Genomic DNA, 20,473 nt, shown 5'->3' on the forward strand with positions numbered 1-20,473 from the left:
AATTGTCATGCACAGCTCAGCTCTGCGCTCTGGTTGTGGCAAGGCTCCAACCAAAACACCAGGGCTGTTAAACCCCCTCTGGATGACTCCCAGGGGGTGGTGGGGCGGGCGGAATGCAGGTCTGGGTTTAGAGGTTCAGGGATACGTCCTGTTGTTAATGAGCTCACCCCGCTGGGCCTCTCTGGCAAGACGGCCCCGAAACTGCCTCACCAGCCACACCAGCATTACCACAACCTCTTACTTCTGCTGCAAAGTCGAGACCTGGACCACTGAGGCATACCACAGTTCCTGAACAATGTCCACATCCCTCAATACCCCTGAGACAATCTGAACAAGAAGAGGGAGACGGTAAATGATACATGAAAGGGTAAGCAGGCCAACCTGAAGAGCACCCCTGAGACATAACCTCAACAAGCAGGACAGCAAGGAGATGCAATCTTTTTCCTAAATGATGCAGATCATACATGGTCTATAAACTAGAAAAGTTAAACATTGCTGCATGCATGAAAGGCATACTCATTCTGTGTTGAAGAGGGCTTTAAGTGTATGTGCTGAGGCAAATATCAATAGTCAAACTTTTTATATTATGTATCAAAACATCGAATAATAAATACCACGTAAGATATGAAAACTACATTTTAACAGCAAAACAAAACAAAAAAACAATGTTATAAAATTTTAGCAAATTGAGAAATAATGTGCTCAATATCTAGTGATGAGTCCTCAACAAAAAGTAAAATTTAAGAAGTGTATTGTGAACGGCTGATATAATAATAATAGAAGGAAAACGCCAAAAGCATATAAATCAGCAAATGACAACTTTGAATCTGAGAAACTGAAAAACTACTTAACTGAACACCTAACTAATAAGTACTGAAGCCAAGAACAGCTGTGGATTTACATATTATTTCATGGTCATTACATGGTCGTGATAACAAATGAGTTAATTTGTTATCTCGAGATAACAAAGTTCATTTTCTCAAGAAAACAAATTCATTAATTTGTTATCTCGAGATAACAAAGCTCATTTTCTCATAGTTACTGTAACTTACTGGTAAGTTGCTGTTGAATGTGTGTTCTGCTCTGTACAGCACATGTCAGCAGCAGCTCTTGAAGGCTGTGATGTGGAGGATGTGGTAAGTGTATATGAGTTCTGTATATGGTTCTCTATTATGTAAGTAATGAAATAAATTAATTTGTTATCACAAGATAACAACCATAAAAGAATATGTAAATCCAAGGCTGTTCTCGGCTTCCGTAAATAAGTAATCTACGACCAACCTCTTTTTTTTTTTTTTTTTGGTAAAATATCTTTATGTTTAGTCTGACATATTAATAATCTCAATCTGGAGGAAAACAAATTCATCATCATGTTCATAGTTTATGAATAAATCAGTAAGTGAATCATCTTAGGTTCGGTGTGAGACCTGGACTTTGTGAACGGCTTCATACATATATCGTTACTGAATATAAAGTATGTGATGATGTGTTTCAACCTTTAACAGACTTTGAACATTCACCACTTGGATTTAACTGAACAAATAGCTAAGAGCGATCCATTTAATTATTACTGCAATGATTACAGCTTAAGCTGGAAACAAGTTCTTTAACTCTAACTAATGCAGCCAGTAGCTTCTCATTTCTTAAACAATCATCAGTTTGATGAAGGGCATAAAGACTGAGTTGTGTTTCAGTACAAACAGGTCATGTGATGAGTCCAGATTTTGGGAGAGATTACCCATCATTCCTAGTGCCTACAGTACAAACCTGTGGGGTTGGTTGTATGATCTGGAGTTGATTCAGTTGTTCAGGTCTAGATTCAGCAACATTCTGTGTTAATAAAATGAGGTCAGCTGAATCTGAATGTACTGAATGACCAGGGCTGAACATCAGCTGATTTTTTTATTCATATTCCAAGAAGATAACCTCAAATTCATCATGCTTAAACAGTGAAAGAGTGGTTCAGGGAGCATGAGATATCACTTTCACATATGGATTCACTACCAGAGTCCAGACCTGAACCCCATTGAGAACGTTTACAATATGATGGAGAAGACTTTATGAGGCAGTTTGACTTTCCCATCTTCAATATAAGATCTTGGACAAAAACCAATGGAACTATGGGCAGAAATAAATGGTGTCATACTTATTATGTCATCGTTAATGCAGCCTATAATCAAGCTAAACGCAGTCCATCTATTATTGTGTGTATGAGACTTTTTTTTGGCTGGGCAGCCATCGCCCACTATTGAAGCCAAGGTCTTCATATACTGATGATGTAAAATTTGCTGTAGGTGCCAGGCCAGTTAACCAATAAGTTAAGTAGTAAAAACAAAAAATGACAATATATAGAACAATAAATCATTTCTAAACGAGTAATCATCTTGAGCTGACCTTTTGCTTCCAGAAAACACAGACATACTTTATGTTTACTCTACAGTAGTAGAACTCTCAGGTCATTTTTATCGTACTGTGCAGCTTCTTACTTACTTACCTTTCTGCAGCCAGCTTTAGCTTTATATATCAGACATCTGATCTCATGTTCTACCTTCAACTCTTCCCGCTTGGAGCCAATCAAGTGAGGTCATTTCTCTTTGGTCAAGACGGCTGTTTCCTGAAGGGAATGCCGGCTCTTCTGTCAGGTTTGAGCTCCGAAAGCCAACCAGGCATGTCTCTAATTAAACCGACTGCTGGTGCAGTTCATCTAAACCTCCTCTTCACTCTCGGCCCAGAACTAATCACAACCATCAGCACCACTCCCTTCATCCCTGCAGAGCACCGTATCAACCACATGAGCAAATGGAAATATATGCAAAGACCAGCTCGAAGTACAGCTCAAAAGTCAAATGGGGGCAACTGCGATTTTTTAAGTCCGAGCTGAATGAAGAGCAGCATACAGAAGTGCAGCAAGAAGAGGCTGGGAAACGGAGATCAAGCCAGAGGGGGGATATTTGGGAGGTCTGAGATACGAGCAGCCATAAATGATGTCACCAAAACACGCCACAGCAAGATCTCTGTGATGTGGTGGTCTGTTTGTGGTTTAGTGTACGTCGGCTTTGAGAAGGTTTGAAGGTCGGCTTCATAAAATCCCCACCCAGGGAGCCACAACACTTGAACCTCTCTTATGTGGTGTTGTATATGTTTATGAACTCATAACAGTGACAAATGAGTAGCTAGATCATCACGACTACTGGGAGTGGAAAGAAACAGTGTGAAAGAAAAATGTCTGACCTAAAAGCAAAGCAAATGTTATTTTATGTTTTTATAAACCAATATGTGAATTAACAAGGTGTGGGCGCAAAGACACACTGATGGGTGCAGCTTTTCTGTGTGTTTTACAGACATGCATTAGATATATTGCGGTTCTTGCAAAGTTCATGGATCATTTTGGTTTTACTATTTTCTCTTGTTAAATTGATTACACAGTTAAAGGCTCAGTATGTCATTTTTGCAGTCAAATGTAGTTTGCTGAGGCTATAAAGTAACATGGGATCATGAAAGTTATTGTTTGCTGATGAAAATCTTCCATGACTCAAGCAACAAATTTACAAGAAAGATAATGTATTAAAGTTTAATAAAGGTTTTATTCACATAGCGTTAGTGATATGAATTCACAATACGTCATTTCATTCTAACAAAACAGCCGCAAATACTGTACGCTGGTGACAGGAGACAAAAAGGGACATTACATTACATGAAATTAAGATGCCTCTGAATTTTAACATTGCTGGAAACTTGATAAAACATATAAAATACAATGCGCACAGCTATTTTTGTATATTTTAAGAGAGTAAATGGTACATAATAAACCTTTATTTGCAGCCTTTTGTAAAATAATGTGTCTTCAAAGGTCATTTTTCGTCATAAAAGTAAAGAAGGCCAACATGTGATGGCGATCTGCAGTAACATGAGGGTTGTGAAAGAGATTGGCAGTCTTCCTCAATAAGTTGCTTGCAGCAGTTGAGTCCGTTGAACTCATCACAGCTATATGGCACCAACAGCACCTTGAGCGTACCTACACCATCAATGCAGCCATTGTCTTGGCTTTGACGTCAAAATGCCAAATATGCTTCATTACCTTCTCAAAGCCTACCTAAGGACAGTAGCGCTGTGTTATACATTACCTACATCATGCCATTCTATACCTTCGAGCTGAGAGATGGTAAGATGTTGAAAGGCAGGGAGCAGGCAGGGTTAATGCAGCTTTAATGACGCTGAAGTTACTGAGGAGATCAGAGATGAGAGAGAGGAGGTAGGTCCTACACCTCCACTAGTGAGGAGGATTTAAAAAAAGGTTTGGGGTTTTAAAGTTTCTTGTCATCTTTATCTTTAACATGATGAAAGCCCTGCTACAAACTCACTTTATCTTAGTCTTCTTTATGCGTTCTGCTTCTGATTGTGTGATCTGTCAGGCTGTAAAGTGCCTGTCTGTTTGTGGGTCACTCAGTCAGCACAATGGTCCACTTAAACTACCGGGTGAAGGGAAATGCCTCTGCTTTATTAGGGACAGAAGAATACTCCAGCTGCCACAGTTTGTGTCTCTGTGTGTGTCTATTTTCATCCCTAAAAGTTTGCAGTGCTGACTAGGCCCACTTTATTTCTTTCTGACTGCAGGAAAAACAGTTTTCAATGCCCTCCCGGGGGGAAGTCTTGGGAAATAATAAATAAATCAGTGAGCCTAAGAGGCATTTCCAGTCCAGGAGCCAGATACATAAAACTTAACTCAGTTTCAAGGCTAAGTATGTATGAAACTTTAAAAATGATTCAACAAAGAACTGTGGATCTGTATTTCTTGAAGCTCACTGGCATTTATTTCAGAATTTAGGACAGACTTCAGAGAAAAAGATGCAGGTTAACAAATGGAGCATAAAGCAATCCAAAGCAAAACTGATTTTTATATAAAGTGAGGATATCAAATAAATAAAACAGAATGTTCAATAGATTTAATTTATTATCATATTTACTGAAAGCCTCGTTCTTGTTCTGGAAGATGATATTCCACATCTTTGTGCCTCTCGTTTTCTTTATATATAGGCAACGTTAACCATAAACACACTGGAAGTTATAATTTTAAGCACTATGACCCTATTATTATTATTATTCCACTGCTTGCAAGGTTCTGTTGTACAATGTAAACCCTGTATGTGGTTTGTATGGAACATTTCAGAATAAACCAATATTAAAATTACATTATTATAATTATTAGTATGTATTTTATTCTAATACTTGAGCTTGTATGTGAGGTATAATTTGGGTTTTTTCATAGCCCTGATGTAGATACCAGCACTGTCACAAGAGAAAGAGGACGGCACAGAGCGAAAAAACGTCCCAGTTTGGTTTATTTAATTTTAGGTTAGTTTGGCAATTTTCTTCAGTGTTGCTTGTTAATTAATGACTATTATGACAAGTCCCCTGAGCAGAGCAGTGGGGGCTGAGAGGGTTGGATGATTGCAATGTCTAATCTCATCTGAGGCCCTCTGCCCAGTTTGCCTTAACTTCAGCTGCTTCCAATTTAAGCTCAGCACTTGTGCTGCGTTGGCCATTTACATAACCAAGAATATCAGCTGCTGTGGCTCTTGTGCACGCTGCAGCCTTCCCCGCTGTATGCATGTGATTTATGTGTCTGTGTAGAGCACTTCTCATGGGTACATAAATGCTAGTGATGTGGGTGTGAATGCAGCTAGGCTTGACATTGAATCTGTTTTTGTGAATGAATGAGAGCAAGAGAGAATAACTGATTTAACATCTGCTTAGTTCAGAAGTAGGAAAATCCAGGAATGTGACAGAAACTAAATAAATCAGCTGCTCTGACGACTCTTAATCATAAGATGTTTGGTCAGCATAATGACTTTGATAGTGGTGCTCTGTGTGGTCCAAGAGGAGTGGGAGTGGAGGTCACCTGCTCTTCCTCGGCTTCCTCACCTCTGACCTCGGGTCTGACTACCTCCACTAAAGCCTGCTGCCATTAAAGCTGCTAATCACACTAAACAGCTGCATCCCTCACTGTACAAATCCTCCACACCTCGCTCTCCCACCCACACATTCACTCTAACAGTCAGACAGACACATACACCGGCGTCCACGCACTCCCACTCCTCCTTTGCTAATGGCGTGCTGCAGCCGACTGATGTTTAAAGCACAGGGTTTAGTGTGTAGGCCTGTGATAAGCCGCGCTGAGCTGTGAAAACACAGATTACATTTCTGCGGCTTATTACAGACAGCGCGCCTCTGCCTTCCAGCCATATCGTAATTGCGACCCAAAAACCGCAGCCTCCGCTTGGCTGCAAGATATGGCTTGATGGGGACCCCCGCGGCTGAGCTTTGACAGCCGTGCTAATTCAAGTCTACGTTCCCCCATATGTTTTGCTGCACGGCACCCCCCCTCCTGATAAGCTGCAACCATATTTCTTTTAAGTGCTTTCTTCTATAAATCAAATGAGAACAGCAAAGTCAACTACTGTCTCTCGCCTCAACCTCACACTTTTAAGAGTCAATCAGAATTAGCAAAAAGGAGGCAAACGTGTAAAACATCAATGAATTTGACAGATTTCTATCAGTGATTAGTCTCCAAAAATCCTTCACTACTGTACAGCGGAGTGTGATGATGTGATGTAACGTATACAAGTGTATTTGAGAGCCAGCTCTAATATTATAATACTGCTATTATGGGATACATTTGATATTCTCGTATCATAAATTGCCTCTAAATGCAGTATAATTTTGATATTTGTGTTTGATGTAGCATAAGTTGGGATATCCCATCTGAAAACAAGCATTTACTTACTAGGAATGCCAAAGCCAACCAGGCATACATTAAATCCCTGTTTCTGGCAGGCTATGAAAGTGCCTCCATCTGCAAATACTTAGACTTTTTTTTTTCTCCGGCTCAATCAGAGATAAAGACCATTGTGTTCCAGGTCCAGAAGTAAGACAATATCTCCCAAACCTCATAGAAAACAATTAGGACCCAGTAATTACACCACTGGCCTGGAATTCCAGCCAAGTCCTGAGGTTGGGGCGAGGAAGTAAGAAAAAGAGTGAATGTGAAAGGTGATTGTCTGTTGCAGTGTTATCTTACTCTGCTTGGACTTGATGGAGTGCTTTTGTTTATCAGCCTGGGTGTGATGTAATGTTTTGCTTTTGGATCGCTCAGTCTGAATATGACAGGCCAAAAAATCCACACAAGCCAGTGTATGACTGTGTGACAGCATGATCTGTTCCCATAATGTTGGCTCATTTATCTCTCACACACTGCTGCTTTAGCTTTGGAAAGGAGTAACCCAAAACTAAAACAGAGACATGTTATCTCTACCTCAGACTGGACTTGTTGACTTACATACGTCGTCCAGTTGGCTGGCAGGCCAAGGGGTGAGAACGGAGGGACACAAGAGAAAACAACTCTCTCATCTCCATGTAAAATGTAACTGAATCAGCGGCTGCACTCACAGATTGTAATAACCCTCCTTCCTTTTCTTGCACCTTTAAACCCAAGATTCCTGCTGTTATATGGGCATTGTTGAGATCTGTCGTAATGCAGACCGACCTTGAGAGTCAGACACGGCCAAGGGCTTTTTAGGGTGGCCCGGTGAGAGAAATGTGGAGGTAGGAGCAGGGCAGTGTGTGTAAGTGAGTGGATCATTCACATTTTCCACAGTCTGTGAAAAACAGATATTCAAAGGAAACGAGATGATGGGTGAGAATGTATATAACCAGCATTTAAAGATCATCCAGAGTTGACTAGGTATGAGATTTAACAGATTAGAAGCAAAGTGTTTTTAGTGTGTGTGTCCTAGACAGACCTAGTTTTGAGAGGAGCCTTCAAGATGGTCGTTTGTTCTTATATAAAGGATGTGCTTTTTTACTCATTTCTTTTAATTCAGTTCAACTCAAGGTCAAACAAATTCTCACATTATGCTTGAAAATCCACAAAGAAACATGTGCAATTCTACAGATGGAGCTCCACACAGGTATTAAAAGCTTGGATGTGAAAGTTGCACCCACTGAACTATGAGTGCGGCTTTAACTTCACTTGGCAACAGTATAGCAACAGATTTAAGCACAATCCGGTCTCCAGCTTTGTCCGTGTGGCAAGCTTTTATTTCTCCTTAAAGCAGTGAATGAGGCCGACGGCAACGGGGTATCAGGTTCTGCGCTGGCAAGAAGTTCTACTCACGCGGCAGGGGCAGAACAAAGCGCCGGTGGCCCTGGATAGCATCCATGGTGCCGGAGAGTAAAGGCCCTGTGAATGGGACCTGTCACTTCCACTCAGCGCCGCCTGTGATCTAAACCACCCGGAACGACGCTCAGATAAGTGGCTAATCCCAGCATCCCTGCTGGCTCGACAGCCCCCTACTGCCATGACAACTGGAGGGGAATCTCCTCCAGCAACAACTTAATTGGATAATTTCCCCCTGTTTGACTGTGTGTTCCTCTGCATTTGTTAAGTAAAGTCTGGGTTGTCTAACTGCGAATGAGTATGTGACTTTGAGAGTGGGAAGGTCTCAAACAAGCATCATATTCAGGTCGTTTTAATATGTGTGATCAGAAGCAGTAGGGTTACATCTCCGGCTGAAAGTACAGTGCAGCAGTTAGCTTCACCTACAAACAGGAGAATAAAAGATAAAAACAGCCTCCACTCTTAGCACCACAAAAAGTGACCACTTTACCCACTGTAAACATTTATTGTCCTTTGTGTTGCAAAGCCCAACAATTTATGTTACACCCAGTCAAGTCCTGGGTCCTAGTATAAACAGATGCTCCACCCTTCTCTCCAGACTGCTGAGACATGGGGGCCAGTGCCAGGGGAAGTCATTATACATAGAGTGTGTGTTGCATTGTGTGTGTGCATGTGTCGGTGTGTGGTGGCCAGCTACTGTAGCTGAAAAATGAAAACAGCAGTGCTAGCATGGTACTTTAAGAGGGTGAAGGCCTAGTTCCAGCTGGACCGTAAAACCACACAGAAGAATAGAACCTCACGTACTCCAAAGACATTAAACTGAACACATAATAAGTGATTAATTCAGTGGAGGTATCTGACTCAGCCTGAAGGAACCAAGGGATCTTATTTCTTAACTTCATTTAGAACACAGAAGCAGCATTATGTAAGACTAATGGAAATCACTCCTGTTTTAAAGCATGCCCATACACTTGGACACGTGTATTGGAAGGCACAAAAACTGACTACAAGGCAGCAATGCAAAAAGAGAAAAGATACAGATGCCAATCAGCAGTAATGAAAAGAGGAAACAGAGGAAGGAATGAAAAATCAACACGGTGAGACAGACCGCTGAGGAAATCCCAAACGTTGCTCATTTCTTTCACCTGCTGTATGAAATTATACATGGATATGGGAACACCTTCTGTCTAGACTTACCTTCCTCACAGGCAGCTCCACTGAATCCTGGACAGCATTTCCACTCCAGAGAGGTCACAGTGCGGTACACCACCTTATAGGAGGGTCTGACCACAGTCCTGTAGCTGGAAAACATACACAAGGTTTAAAGTCTGGGTGAAACGCTAATAAATGTGCTAAGTAAGTACAGTTTATTTCGAGAGCATGTTGCAAGTTCGTAAAAGTTCAGAAATGCTGGTGGCAATAACAAACAAAAAGGGATAAATACAGAGTTACAGGCATGACAACAATGTGCCACAAAGGCCAATGAATAAAATCATGTTTTTAACCCAGATTTGAGATGGAACCATTACATCTAACATCTGGCAGCAGCTGACGGCACAACTGTGAAAAAGCAACTGTTAAAGCTCTGTCACATTGTAGTGTTTGTTGTAACCAAGGGACATGTAAAAGAGATTTAACATCAGATTTAAAATAGAAGCTGAATGCTAGTGAATAAGGCTTGTAGCACATGGGATAGGGATTGATCATGGAAAGCCATCAATATCATCAAGAAACCCTTAAACTGCTGATGAAATGAGTTCTTATGCACACAATGAAAAGATTGTGACATGGTTACACTTTTTGGTAACCATCAACATACTTCCCTGTGCATTTTTTTTACTGTCTGCAGACAGAAGCAAGAAGTGACAAAGGTGTTTAATATCATGTTTTAACATTCTAAACTGGTAATATTTTTAACAGCAGCAATGATTTATGTATCTTGAGAATATACAGGGCATCCCAAAAAATGTATACAAACTTTAAATAACTGTAAAGTAGGTGTTTATTAAAATCACTTAATTTTCCAAATGTAATAGAATTTCCAAACATCATTTTATTGTTTTGTCTGTTCCTGCTGTTCTCAAACTGACATCCGTTCTGGTCCAGACTGCTGACAACGCCAAGCAATGGAATCACACACATCACCAAACAATTCCCTTGGTATTTGCGTGCATTCACATTCAATGGCTGCTCTCAATTCAGCGACTGTTGCAGGTCTCATAGGGTAGACTTTGTCTTTTAGGTATCCACATAAAAAAAGTCTAGTGGTGTGAGGTCTGGTGAACTGGAAAAACAGGTGGATTGGACGGAGGGGTTTGGTTGAATACCCTCCATGTTCACCAGACCTCACACCACTAGACTTCCAGTGCTTGGACCAGAACGGACGTCAGTTCGAGAACAGGAGAAACAGACAAAACAATAAAATGATGTTTGTAAATTCTATTACAATTGGAAAATTAAATGAATTTTAATAAACACCTACTTTACAATTATTTAAAGTGTGTATACATTTTTTGGGACACCCTGTATATAGTGAGGTCAGAGGTGAAAAAAAAGCACAGAAGGTTTTAATATATAGTGATATCTGTTCTGAATTTGTCACACCACAGAAGAAATATTTATCCACCCTTCCATATTTGAATGATTAAAAATTACTAAGTATATAAAATTAGGTTTCACAATCATGGTAATCACTGCAGATTGTTCCAAACAGAGAAGCGATCTATGAAATGTCTTGAAACTTAAGGAGCTGTTATTATTAAACAGATTCAAAGTGCTTTTAAATGAGCTGGAGGAAGGCACATATGGCTGTAGAGGTTTAGCCCGATTGCATTTTTATATACTGATACTGGTAATGAATACCTGTTTATCTCGTTTCTCTGTTTTGTTCTATTGAGTTTATTTTATTGTGATTTGTATGATTTTTTTTTGACTGAACCCTGTTTGTTTAAATCTTGTTAACTGTGCTGCTGCCTCTCACACAGGCCAAGAGAGATCTTCACATGACATTTACTGGTTAACCTCAAAGACCTAAATGGAAAGTATCTACTGATCTAAAATGTTTAATAATGTTTGAACCATTAAATCGCTCAATACATTTAAATAATTTAGGGTTAGCAGTTTCTCAGATTTTCACTGGCATCAGATATAATCCATTTGGACATGGAAACACCATCATTTTCTGCAAGCAACAGAACCCATGTAGTTTGACAAATGACAGTGGTTTTTTAACGCTTGTTTTACATTCACTTAAAGTTTTCTCTGTTTTGATATAATAAACTTTGATTTTACGCTGAACTTTAATGAACATCTATATGGTCAGTAAATTGAATGGAGGAACATTACAGATTTTCACACTCTGAAAAATATGAAATACAGAGGATAATATCAGAATAAATGCTGCTAAAGGTTAGGAAAAGTTAAATGTAGAATAACTTTCAGTTGGAAGTCGCCACAAAAATGGTTCTAGGTCTTTCAAAATCAGTATTCTGTACTTGTAAATGCCAGTAGACAAGGAGAAATGTCACAGAAATTTAAAAAAAAAAAAAAAAAAAAAAAAAAAAAAAGTAGACAGCTGCTGTGGATGGAGAAATGTTACAACTTATTTTGGGCTAAAGTATAAAAATAATTTTAAAAATCTATAACTGATATCTGAAGTGTTCTGTCGATGGTTATGCTAATTACAGCTCCAGGGAGTCACTGAGCTGTTATTTCTGACCTGTCCAAAAATAAGAATATTGATGAAAAACCTTGTAATAGTATAACGCCACAATCCAGTACTGTTGTACACTTTGAAATATACACAAACATAATATGTTCATAAACAAATCTCTGAATGTATTTTCTTCAGACTTTAAAGTAGCTGCTTCAGTTTGTGTCTAAGATCATCACTTTTGTCATTTGGAACCTGATCACAGAGGGTGGTGGAAATTCCCTTGACAGTTTTGGATTCTTGGATTTTTCACTTCCCTGACTCTTCACCAGGAATAAGCAGTTCAGAAAATGGACGGAAAGATTTTTCACTTCAGTTCATCAGAGCTGCATCAGTAAGACTAGAGGTGATGTCTCTTCATTTTCTCACCTGCCCCCTGTACATCCCTGTGGCCAGCGGCAGGTCTGGTAGACCCGCTGTAGCACCGTCCCATTCTGCACCTGGCAGGTCACCGTTTTAGTCACTGTATGGGGACACCAGTTCCTGAAGGAGAAGTCACAAATGTAGAGAAGAAAAATGTCTTAAGTAGTTTATTAGACAAAGAGGACAATCAGATTTTCATTTCAAGAATCTCAAGACCAGTGGATATTTTAAGACTCCTTCACACAGATGCACACACACACACACACACACACACACACACACACACACACACACACACACTACAGCCTGTCCACAAAAGGAAATGAGTTTCAGTCACATTCAATACTGCTGTCTGTTGTCTTCCTGAGAGTTTTGATTCTTGTCTCCCTTCCCCCACCCTTTTGTTTTGAACCTCCTTTATGGTGTTTACACGGTTTTAATCAGCCACGAGATTTGCAGGAGTGCATTGTGGGCTTTATTTACACTTCAGCCGCTGCTCTATCAATACACATCCGTTTGCATTCGGCTCGAACCTCTTAAAAGATATAAAGTCCCTCAGGAGGGAACAGAGAGGAAGATGAGGTCCCATGCAGAGATTAGAGTTTTTCAACACAGGTTAATGATGGGTCATGACTCCACTCCCACCTCCCAAGAGGCTTCATGAGACACTTCACCAAGTCTGTACAGAAACTGACCTGCTGGGAAAAATGTCAGAGCTGAGGGCCATATACTGAGGATATCATTGAGGCAAAGGGTTCACATACAGCAGACTGACTTAAAAGTCACCAAATGTCCATCAAACTACTCATCCAGTCAAGAAATGACTGCAGGATGGAAGCAGATGAACTAATGTGTAGAAAACAAGCATTGACTGCTGGAGCTACCACATGTTACCATTGTTTTATTGACTATAAAGTAGACAAATAAACTGATTTCCTTCATATGGCTATAAATGTGGAGGAAACATGGAAATCAATTACCATAGGAAGTGTTTACACAATCAATGGATGTATAGAGAGGGGGCTCTATGTGGCAACCACAAAGGAGAGTCTGTGGCTCGCAGCACTGAACTACACTCTGTGTGTTCTGCTGCCAATGTGTTTGCAAGAGTGGGAGGGTGTTCCCGCCAGAGTCTGTTTGTCAATATGTGAGACCATATGTTTGTGTGTGTGAAAGACAGTTTACACTAAAGGAAACTGCCAAAGGCAGAGGATGCGAAGCAGCCCAGAACCAGCTCCCATTAACAATCCCCACATGTTGTGGTGACCGCACACACAGACCTGAGCCAACGAGAGGGGGTACCTCTGAGAAATATCTGCACATGCCTGCATCTCTTCAAAGATCATTCCCCTGACTGCACACAGCTGACTGACGACTGAGAGACTTCTTGAACCATTATGTAGACTACAGAATGACATTTATCTAATTTGCTGTATTTTACTTTAAAATCAGACCCCAGAATAAGAAGACCCTTTGAAATCATCTTATACATCTCATTAAAGTGGAATTCCTTTACCACACATGTTATTTAAATATAGGCCAACACCACATGTACAGTATATCCATTAGTCATAAAACGACAAAAACGAACATTTATCTATATGATTACTCTATGATTGCTTTCCTTTGTCAAGAAAGAATTGTTCTAATCATCAGTGGAAAATTTCAGACAGTTGAGGAGAGGGGCTGTGGTCAGGTAAGGCTGGGATTGAGGGTCGGTGTGGGGGCTACGAACCCAAACTCCTCCCCAGCACTTATCCTTCAGGCCCAACAGATAAACATCAGAGTTTCCCAGGCTGAGAGGCAGTTTCACCTGGGAACAGCTCAGATTGTCACCAGGGGGTACGAGGGGGAAGTGGGGGTAGATTTTATGGTCTCCCCTCCCCTTCTTTCTTTGCATTGCACTTATGCAATTACCAAAGAGGAAGTGCCAACCACTGGTGCTACAGTAAAAGAAAATGAACCAGTTGGGAAAATATGTTTTTTCCCAAATGGCTTAAAGACAAATACATACAAAATACTTTGTCTGTTGTGCAGAGAACAGGCTGGATGTTAGATTGCAATCTTAACTGGGGACAGGTGGCATCACTATTGTAAAAGAAAAAAGATTTAACCCTGTTTTAACTCTTCTCAGTTTGTTACAAAGAACCACTGTGTCTTGACTCACTGCATTTTCTCTGGGTATGTGGATGTTGAGGGATACAGGTGTTTGGTGTATACCCACTTCTTGCATGTTACATTTCTCATAGTCATCACTTTTGTCTTTGTGCAGGCGTCTGTATGGTATGAAGTGTGAAACCCACCAGCACCATGCTGTTTCACTGGCAAAAGCACAGAGCAGGCCCTCTGTGAGTATCAGGTCTCTAAGCACATATGGCACAATCAGAATGCTTTAGCCCAAGCTAAATAAATCATCAGCCATCTCATGCAGTCACATACAGCCAACAGTTAAGAGAGATATTCACAATTTTTAAGGGACGGGAAAAATCAGTGTGGGCCCATCTGTTCTTCAAAACTACCGCTGCCAAGACAGGGAAGGAGAAACAAAAACACACTGGACTCTACATGAATGTAAATGCTGACAATGGACTTGACAAAGAAGCTTATATGCTCTATTCTAGTAACAGTGTGTGCCCTCATTTCATTTTTTATACGTGCAGCCTGCATCTTTCATGATCACACACCACTACATTAGTGCACTTCCAGCAGGAGACTGTAACAGAGGAAGAAGCTCAGAGTTAGACCATGTGAACTGACAAGAAGGCAAAAAACATCTCAGTAAGTCCATGCTTCTGGGACATAATAGAAATTCAACCTCCTCTCTGTCCATCCTACATTCACATACTGTGGGAGGAGGACGGACACACTCAAAGATATGTCGGAATGGCTGCAGGACAGAAATCTAAAGGAATTTCTCTAGATTTCTGTCTGTGGGAAAATAGTTGAGGAGAACAAAGGACAAAAGACAGATGTGGCAAAAAGCCAGAGGAGGAGAGGAGAGGAGAGGAGAGGAGAGGAGAGGAGAGGAGAGGAGAGGAGAGGAGAGGAGAGGAGAGGAGAGGAGAGGAGAGGAGAGGAGAGGAGAGGAGAGGAGAGGAGAGGAGAGGAGAGGAGAGGAGAGGAGAGGAGAGGAGAGGAGGAGACACACAAAGGTCACTTTATCATAAGGGTCAAACAAGGCAGCTTCCCATGGGAACAAAAAAACAGAAAGGAAAGGAAAGACCATAATGAAGCCCACATGTCCCATGGGATGAAGAAGAGGTATAAGATAAATGTGTACAAGGACAAGAAGAGCAGAAAGAATCAGTGAAACCAACAGAGGCAGAAGGTGAAATAAAATGATAGAAAAGACTGAGAGACTAAATAGAACTGGGAATGAACAACATGAAATTTAGTGGCTTGGTCATTTTTGCATTAAATTTACACAGTTTTTTTTCTGGGTTCCATACTAAACAAGCCTGTTCCCTTCCACCTGGAGAATCTGACTTATTAAATTGTGGTGGTACATCTATCATTTATAATGGAATGCTGTGACATATTCTAACTTTATCAGAAAACTGTTACTGATAACAGTTATGTTTTTGTACTGGGCCATAATCCAGTTATGATCATTTTGATTCTGTTCACCTAAAATTCAAGATTATGAAATAAATTATTAGAGTTTTAGTATGAGCAATTACACGGGGTGGTGGGCCATCATAGTACAGGTTTAAAGCTGCAGAGAACAGTAAGGAGGATGAAAGCACCGCAGTCAGGCCTCGTAGGTCATTGCTAAGTGAGACTCAAAGGGAAACTCTCATTTGTCTTTGTCTGTTCTAAGCTTTCAGGTGAGGACACCTGTGAGCTTTGAGTGTCTGTCTGCATGTGATGGTATGTGCATCCTTAAGTGTTTGAGGCTGGAAGTCAAAAGAGACCAGGTGATGGGGAGTATTTGCATGACTGCTTTCAACTATGTATAAAGTCTTCTCCATGAGCACATATAAGATTTGTATTGAAAGTTATTTTATATTTGAGAGGCATTCCGCTTTAAGCCACACAGGGCTCAGTCAGTGGAATCCCTGTCATCTCATTCCCATGCCTACAGAAACACGGATATGGTTAAGATGGGTAAGGAATGAGGGCGGCCACAGGGCTCAGACTGCCTGTCAGACCATGACAAGTCCTCTAAGGGAGGATAAAGACACAGGCAGAACAAGAAATAAAGGAACAGCTACCTTTGTAACCCCTTAGCGCACTGAGCTCATATAGTTGTTAAGGAAGACACGGGTGAATGAGCACTTTATCAGCTCCTCTGCAGAGCGACTGCACCAGTCAAGAAATTACTCAAGAGTTGTTAATCCCCTTTGATTTTGGTAATCACTGTGTGAAGTGAGAGCTACTGTGTCTGGTAATGTTGTTTTCTCTTTTCCTTGTGTATGGAAATTCATATTTATTCACTTTCAGTGCAGTGGGTTTCTGCTGTTTTACATAAAATTGTCCTTCTGTCTGAAATCCCACTGCTTGTTTGGCTTTGTTGACACACTGTAAACACATGTTTTCACAGATCAGGCCAGACAGCAGGTGGACCTAGACCTTCAGTTCCTCTTATGTCATGTCAAACCTGCTGACCCCTGCCTCAGCCCCACTTTCAGCAGCAGCAGTGGCAGCGGCTCCCTCTGAGTGTCTCTACCGCCACTTACAAACAGCAGCAAACTCACTGTAAACTCATCTCTCCCTCCGAAAACAAGCCCAGATGTGGTAGAGTCCCAGCTGCTTGTGTTTAGTAAACATGGCCTCAAAGCTCCAATCCAGGAGTGACAGAGGAGCTGAGTGGGGAGGTGAGCCAGTGGAGCGAGGCCGGGGGCTGCTGAAAGCCACCTGGACACACCTGAGAGTGAAGGACTCATCAGAGGGTTCAGCCTCTGGCCCACACACACACACACACACACACACACACACACATACACACACACACACACACCTGACATATGTATAAGATCATCAAACAAATATCCTCTCATCATCTCTAACTAAACATTGACTCTCTCTCCAGAAGGGATGCATGCTGGTTAGTGCTGTTTAGTCTAGAGACTCCACTTCAGAAACACCCTCATCATCCTCAACAGCTCAGGTTGTTTTCATCAATGACCTCTGTGAGATCTTCTGAGCTTTACTGCAGACGTTAAAAAGAAAGAAAGAAAGAAAGAAAGAAAGAAAGAAAGAAAGAAAGAAAGAAAGAAATCATCACTCATTCTCTTGAACACAAAGATGCATCCTGTCTTCACTTCTGGGATCCACAGGAGAGCTGTGGTTTTATGTAGAGACATGGTGATTTAAAGGTGGTGCTTTGTGGCTGTCATGTATATCGTACAGATGCATTTCTTTGAAGAGCACCCAGATAGGTAAAAAGAAGCAGATGTTAAACCGCTGCTGCTGCATCCACAGCTGCAGGGATAAAATGCACCTTAGTGTGAGTGAAGGTGTTTTCAGGAGCCATATGGGCCACACAGAGAATCTGTGGGTGTTCTGGGACAACAGTAAGGATGGGTGTCAGCAGAGCAAAGTGTCCTGCCAGCACAGGAAAAAGGAAAGAACTGTCAGGAAGACAATAGAACCCGGTAAATGGATAGAGATGGGAGTAGCTCTGCAGTGTCAGTGAAGAAGAGGTTTGAGAATAGATTATAGTGCATATACCTGTGCAATGCAAAAAAATAAATAAATAAATAAAACAGAATCAAAATAAATAAACAAATGTCTTTTTCTTCTTACCTCTTCTGATAGACTGAGCTGTGAGAGGCTGCTGTCTGCGTCCCGGAGTAGGTTTTGTAAAGTCCCGTCCTCCAGGTCCCGTCAACAAATGTGATCATCCACAGAAGCAGTCCGGTCCAAAGCAAACTTTTCCTGCAAAGTGAGGACACGCTCTCCCTTTGGCGCGGACCCATTTCCGTGGCATCAAAAGTAGGGCCAGAAAAGTTTTAGAGAGTCCAACTTCCCCAGGTAAGAAAACAGACTCCAGCTCTGGGGGAATGTGTCAGACGGCACCGGGGCGTTTGGCTGGAGAGAAGGCGCGCATCCCGTCCGCTGAAGGCGCAAACATGCACTTCTGTTCAGGGAAAAATGAGCTCTGGTTCTCAGTCTTACTGTTGAAATAGACGTTGTTAAACGTTTAAGTGAGACGAGGAAAAGCCGCTCCTCGCTTCCCGTCTGTCTACCTATGACAGAGATCCGACATGTGAGCGTAAACCTTGGCTGTGCGTCTGTGCGCCTTGTTGTTGGGCTGTTGTCCTCCTTTCTCTGCCTACCTCCGTCTGTGCGCGCATCGACTCCAGCCTTCACAGCAGCGGGCATGAAACCACTTTTATAATGTCCCCGGGTCTTTTAACAGCACAGCCTGCTGGGTCCTTTTACCCTGCCCCGTTTCGACCTCACAGAGGACAATGTATGCTTAAGGTGACTCAACATTACGCATTACATAGTGTATGCTCTAAATGAAGTATGGACTGCTTCTCTGAGGGTCATCAGTTTAATGCTGGACAAGAAAAAAAAACAGATGATGAACTATGTGTTCATTTATTGAGTTATACCACTACACAGATCTATGAAGCACAGTGACTGAGTGCATTTAGATCACAAAGTCTATCTATCTATCTATCTATCTATCTATCTATCTATCTATCTATCTATCTATCTATCTATCTATCTATCTATCTATCTATCTATCTATCTATCTATCTATCTATCTATCTATCTATCTATCTATCTATCTATCCGGTCTGTGTGTCTCTGTCATCAGTGCCCAGTCAGACAGTGGCAGTCACATATTTGAGGTTACTTTAACCTCACTCTGCCCATGCATGTGGGACATGTAGGGTTACAGTGCAAGCAGCCAGCAACCACAGAACTTTGGCCCGCTCCAAACTAAACACCTGGTAGTGCAGCCAAAAACTGGGGCCGAGATCTATATCTGTGGTTGGGGTGACTACACCTCTCAGGTCTCGTGGGTAGAGTTCACCAGCTGCAAAAGATGCAGGAGATTGCACAGAGTACTTGCAATGCAACCTGTTAAGACATATTTTTTGGTGTCCTCTACTCATCAGTAATAGTTGTAACACTCTGACCCCCACTGATCATCTTTTATCCTATATACAGGAATAATGATGCATACAGTATACACACTTGAATGGGACAAAGGGAGCCCACCTGCTCTCAATCACAACAAACGGAAACTGTTTGGGGTGGGGGTAGCTGACTGGAAAGTGATGTGTCAGTGTTTTTTTGTTTCAGGGCACCCGTGGCATTTTACTAGGCCACTCAGCACAGGCAGCAGTGCCAAGCAGGAACCGGAGCAGTTTAGGGTTAATGTAAATCCCTCCAGTCATGAGCAGCTGAAAATAATTTTGGCATCTGCAGAGGAAGGAGTCGGTTACATTGAGAGGATTTTTTTTTCTTATCTGTCATTTCTTGAGTAGTTACTCTCCTGCTTCCATTGTTTCCTCCCTTTTTTCTGTTCCAACAGAAAGAGCTCCATTACCCATTGTCTTTGTAGGTGTGCAGTTACTGAAGATGCTCAGAGGTATACAGGGTAATTTCATTATAAACTGTGTTCTTTCAGTTCAGAGTTCAAGCATAAACTCTCCCCTTCTATATATGATCACACACAGGTCCTGATCTGGTTATACAAAGAAGTATATCCAAACTTTAACCTTTACCACTCATGGAGGCTTTTAGTGGCCTACACAGCTCTGTAATAAGCACAAGACGAGGGACTTTTATGGGAACATTTTGCTATAGTTTAAGTAGCTGGTTGTTTCTGTGTTAGTCTGAGTTTACAAACCCTCCCTGATTACAGCTGCACTCTCAGACTGCATGATGTATGTTGCGTGCGTTATGGCTAAAAACTATTGCAGTTTTTAATTCTGTGTTTCTGTGACATCACTGCTGCACCAGCTGCCAGATCCTCTGGGGCCGTGTGATGTTTGGAGTAAACTTCACCTGCTTTGGCATGCTGACCTCAGCAGCCTAAATTACTTTGTGCTGCACTAGATCTGTTTGTTAAATGTCAAAATAAAGCAAACACTGCAACCTATACTGTAGAGGAAGGCTGAAAAGCTACTTCGGAAAAGTGGAAAACTTTAGCAGCCTTTGGTCAGTATTACATTTTCCATTGTATGCAGCAGCTTATGTTCCCCTTACAGCCTCAGCAGAAGTATGCATTAGCTGGTGGACATTTAACAAAATCAACA

The 20,473-nt window shown here is 41.3% G+C and overlaps 1 protein-coding gene across 3 annotated transcripts in view; it reads right to left on the bottom strand.

Moving 5' to 3' along the window:
* emid1 (EMI domain containing 1) overlaps positions 1 to 18,663 on the bottom strand; it is a 62,024-nt gene extending 43,361 nt beyond the window's left edge. Inside the window, exons 1-3 of one of the 3 annotated variants that reach the window (XM_030142875.1) lie at positions 18,000 to 18,663; positions 12,258 to 12,371; positions 9,374 to 9,477 (exon numbers count right to left, since the gene is read on the bottom strand). In XM_030142875.1, the coding sequence (XP_029998735.1) occupies positions 9,374 to 9,477; positions 12,258 to 12,371; positions 18,000 to 18,172 (391 nt within the window). In that variant the 5' untranslated portion in view covers positions 18,173 to 18,663. The remainder of the gene's footprint in view (positions 1 to 9,373; positions 9,478 to 12,257; positions 12,372 to 17,999) is intronic. The other 2 variants (XM_030142874.1, XM_030142876.1) reach the window with 2 other exon arrangements.
* Positions 18,664 to 20,473: the final 1,810 nt, after the last annotated feature.

This window comes from Sphaeramia orbicularis, chromosome 9 (assembly GCF_902148855.1).
Source record: "Sphaeramia orbicularis chromosome 9, fSphaOr1.1, whole genome shotgun sequence".
NCBI lineage: Eukaryota > Metazoa > Chordata > Actinopteri > Kurtiformes > Apogonidae > Sphaeramia > Sphaeramia orbicularis.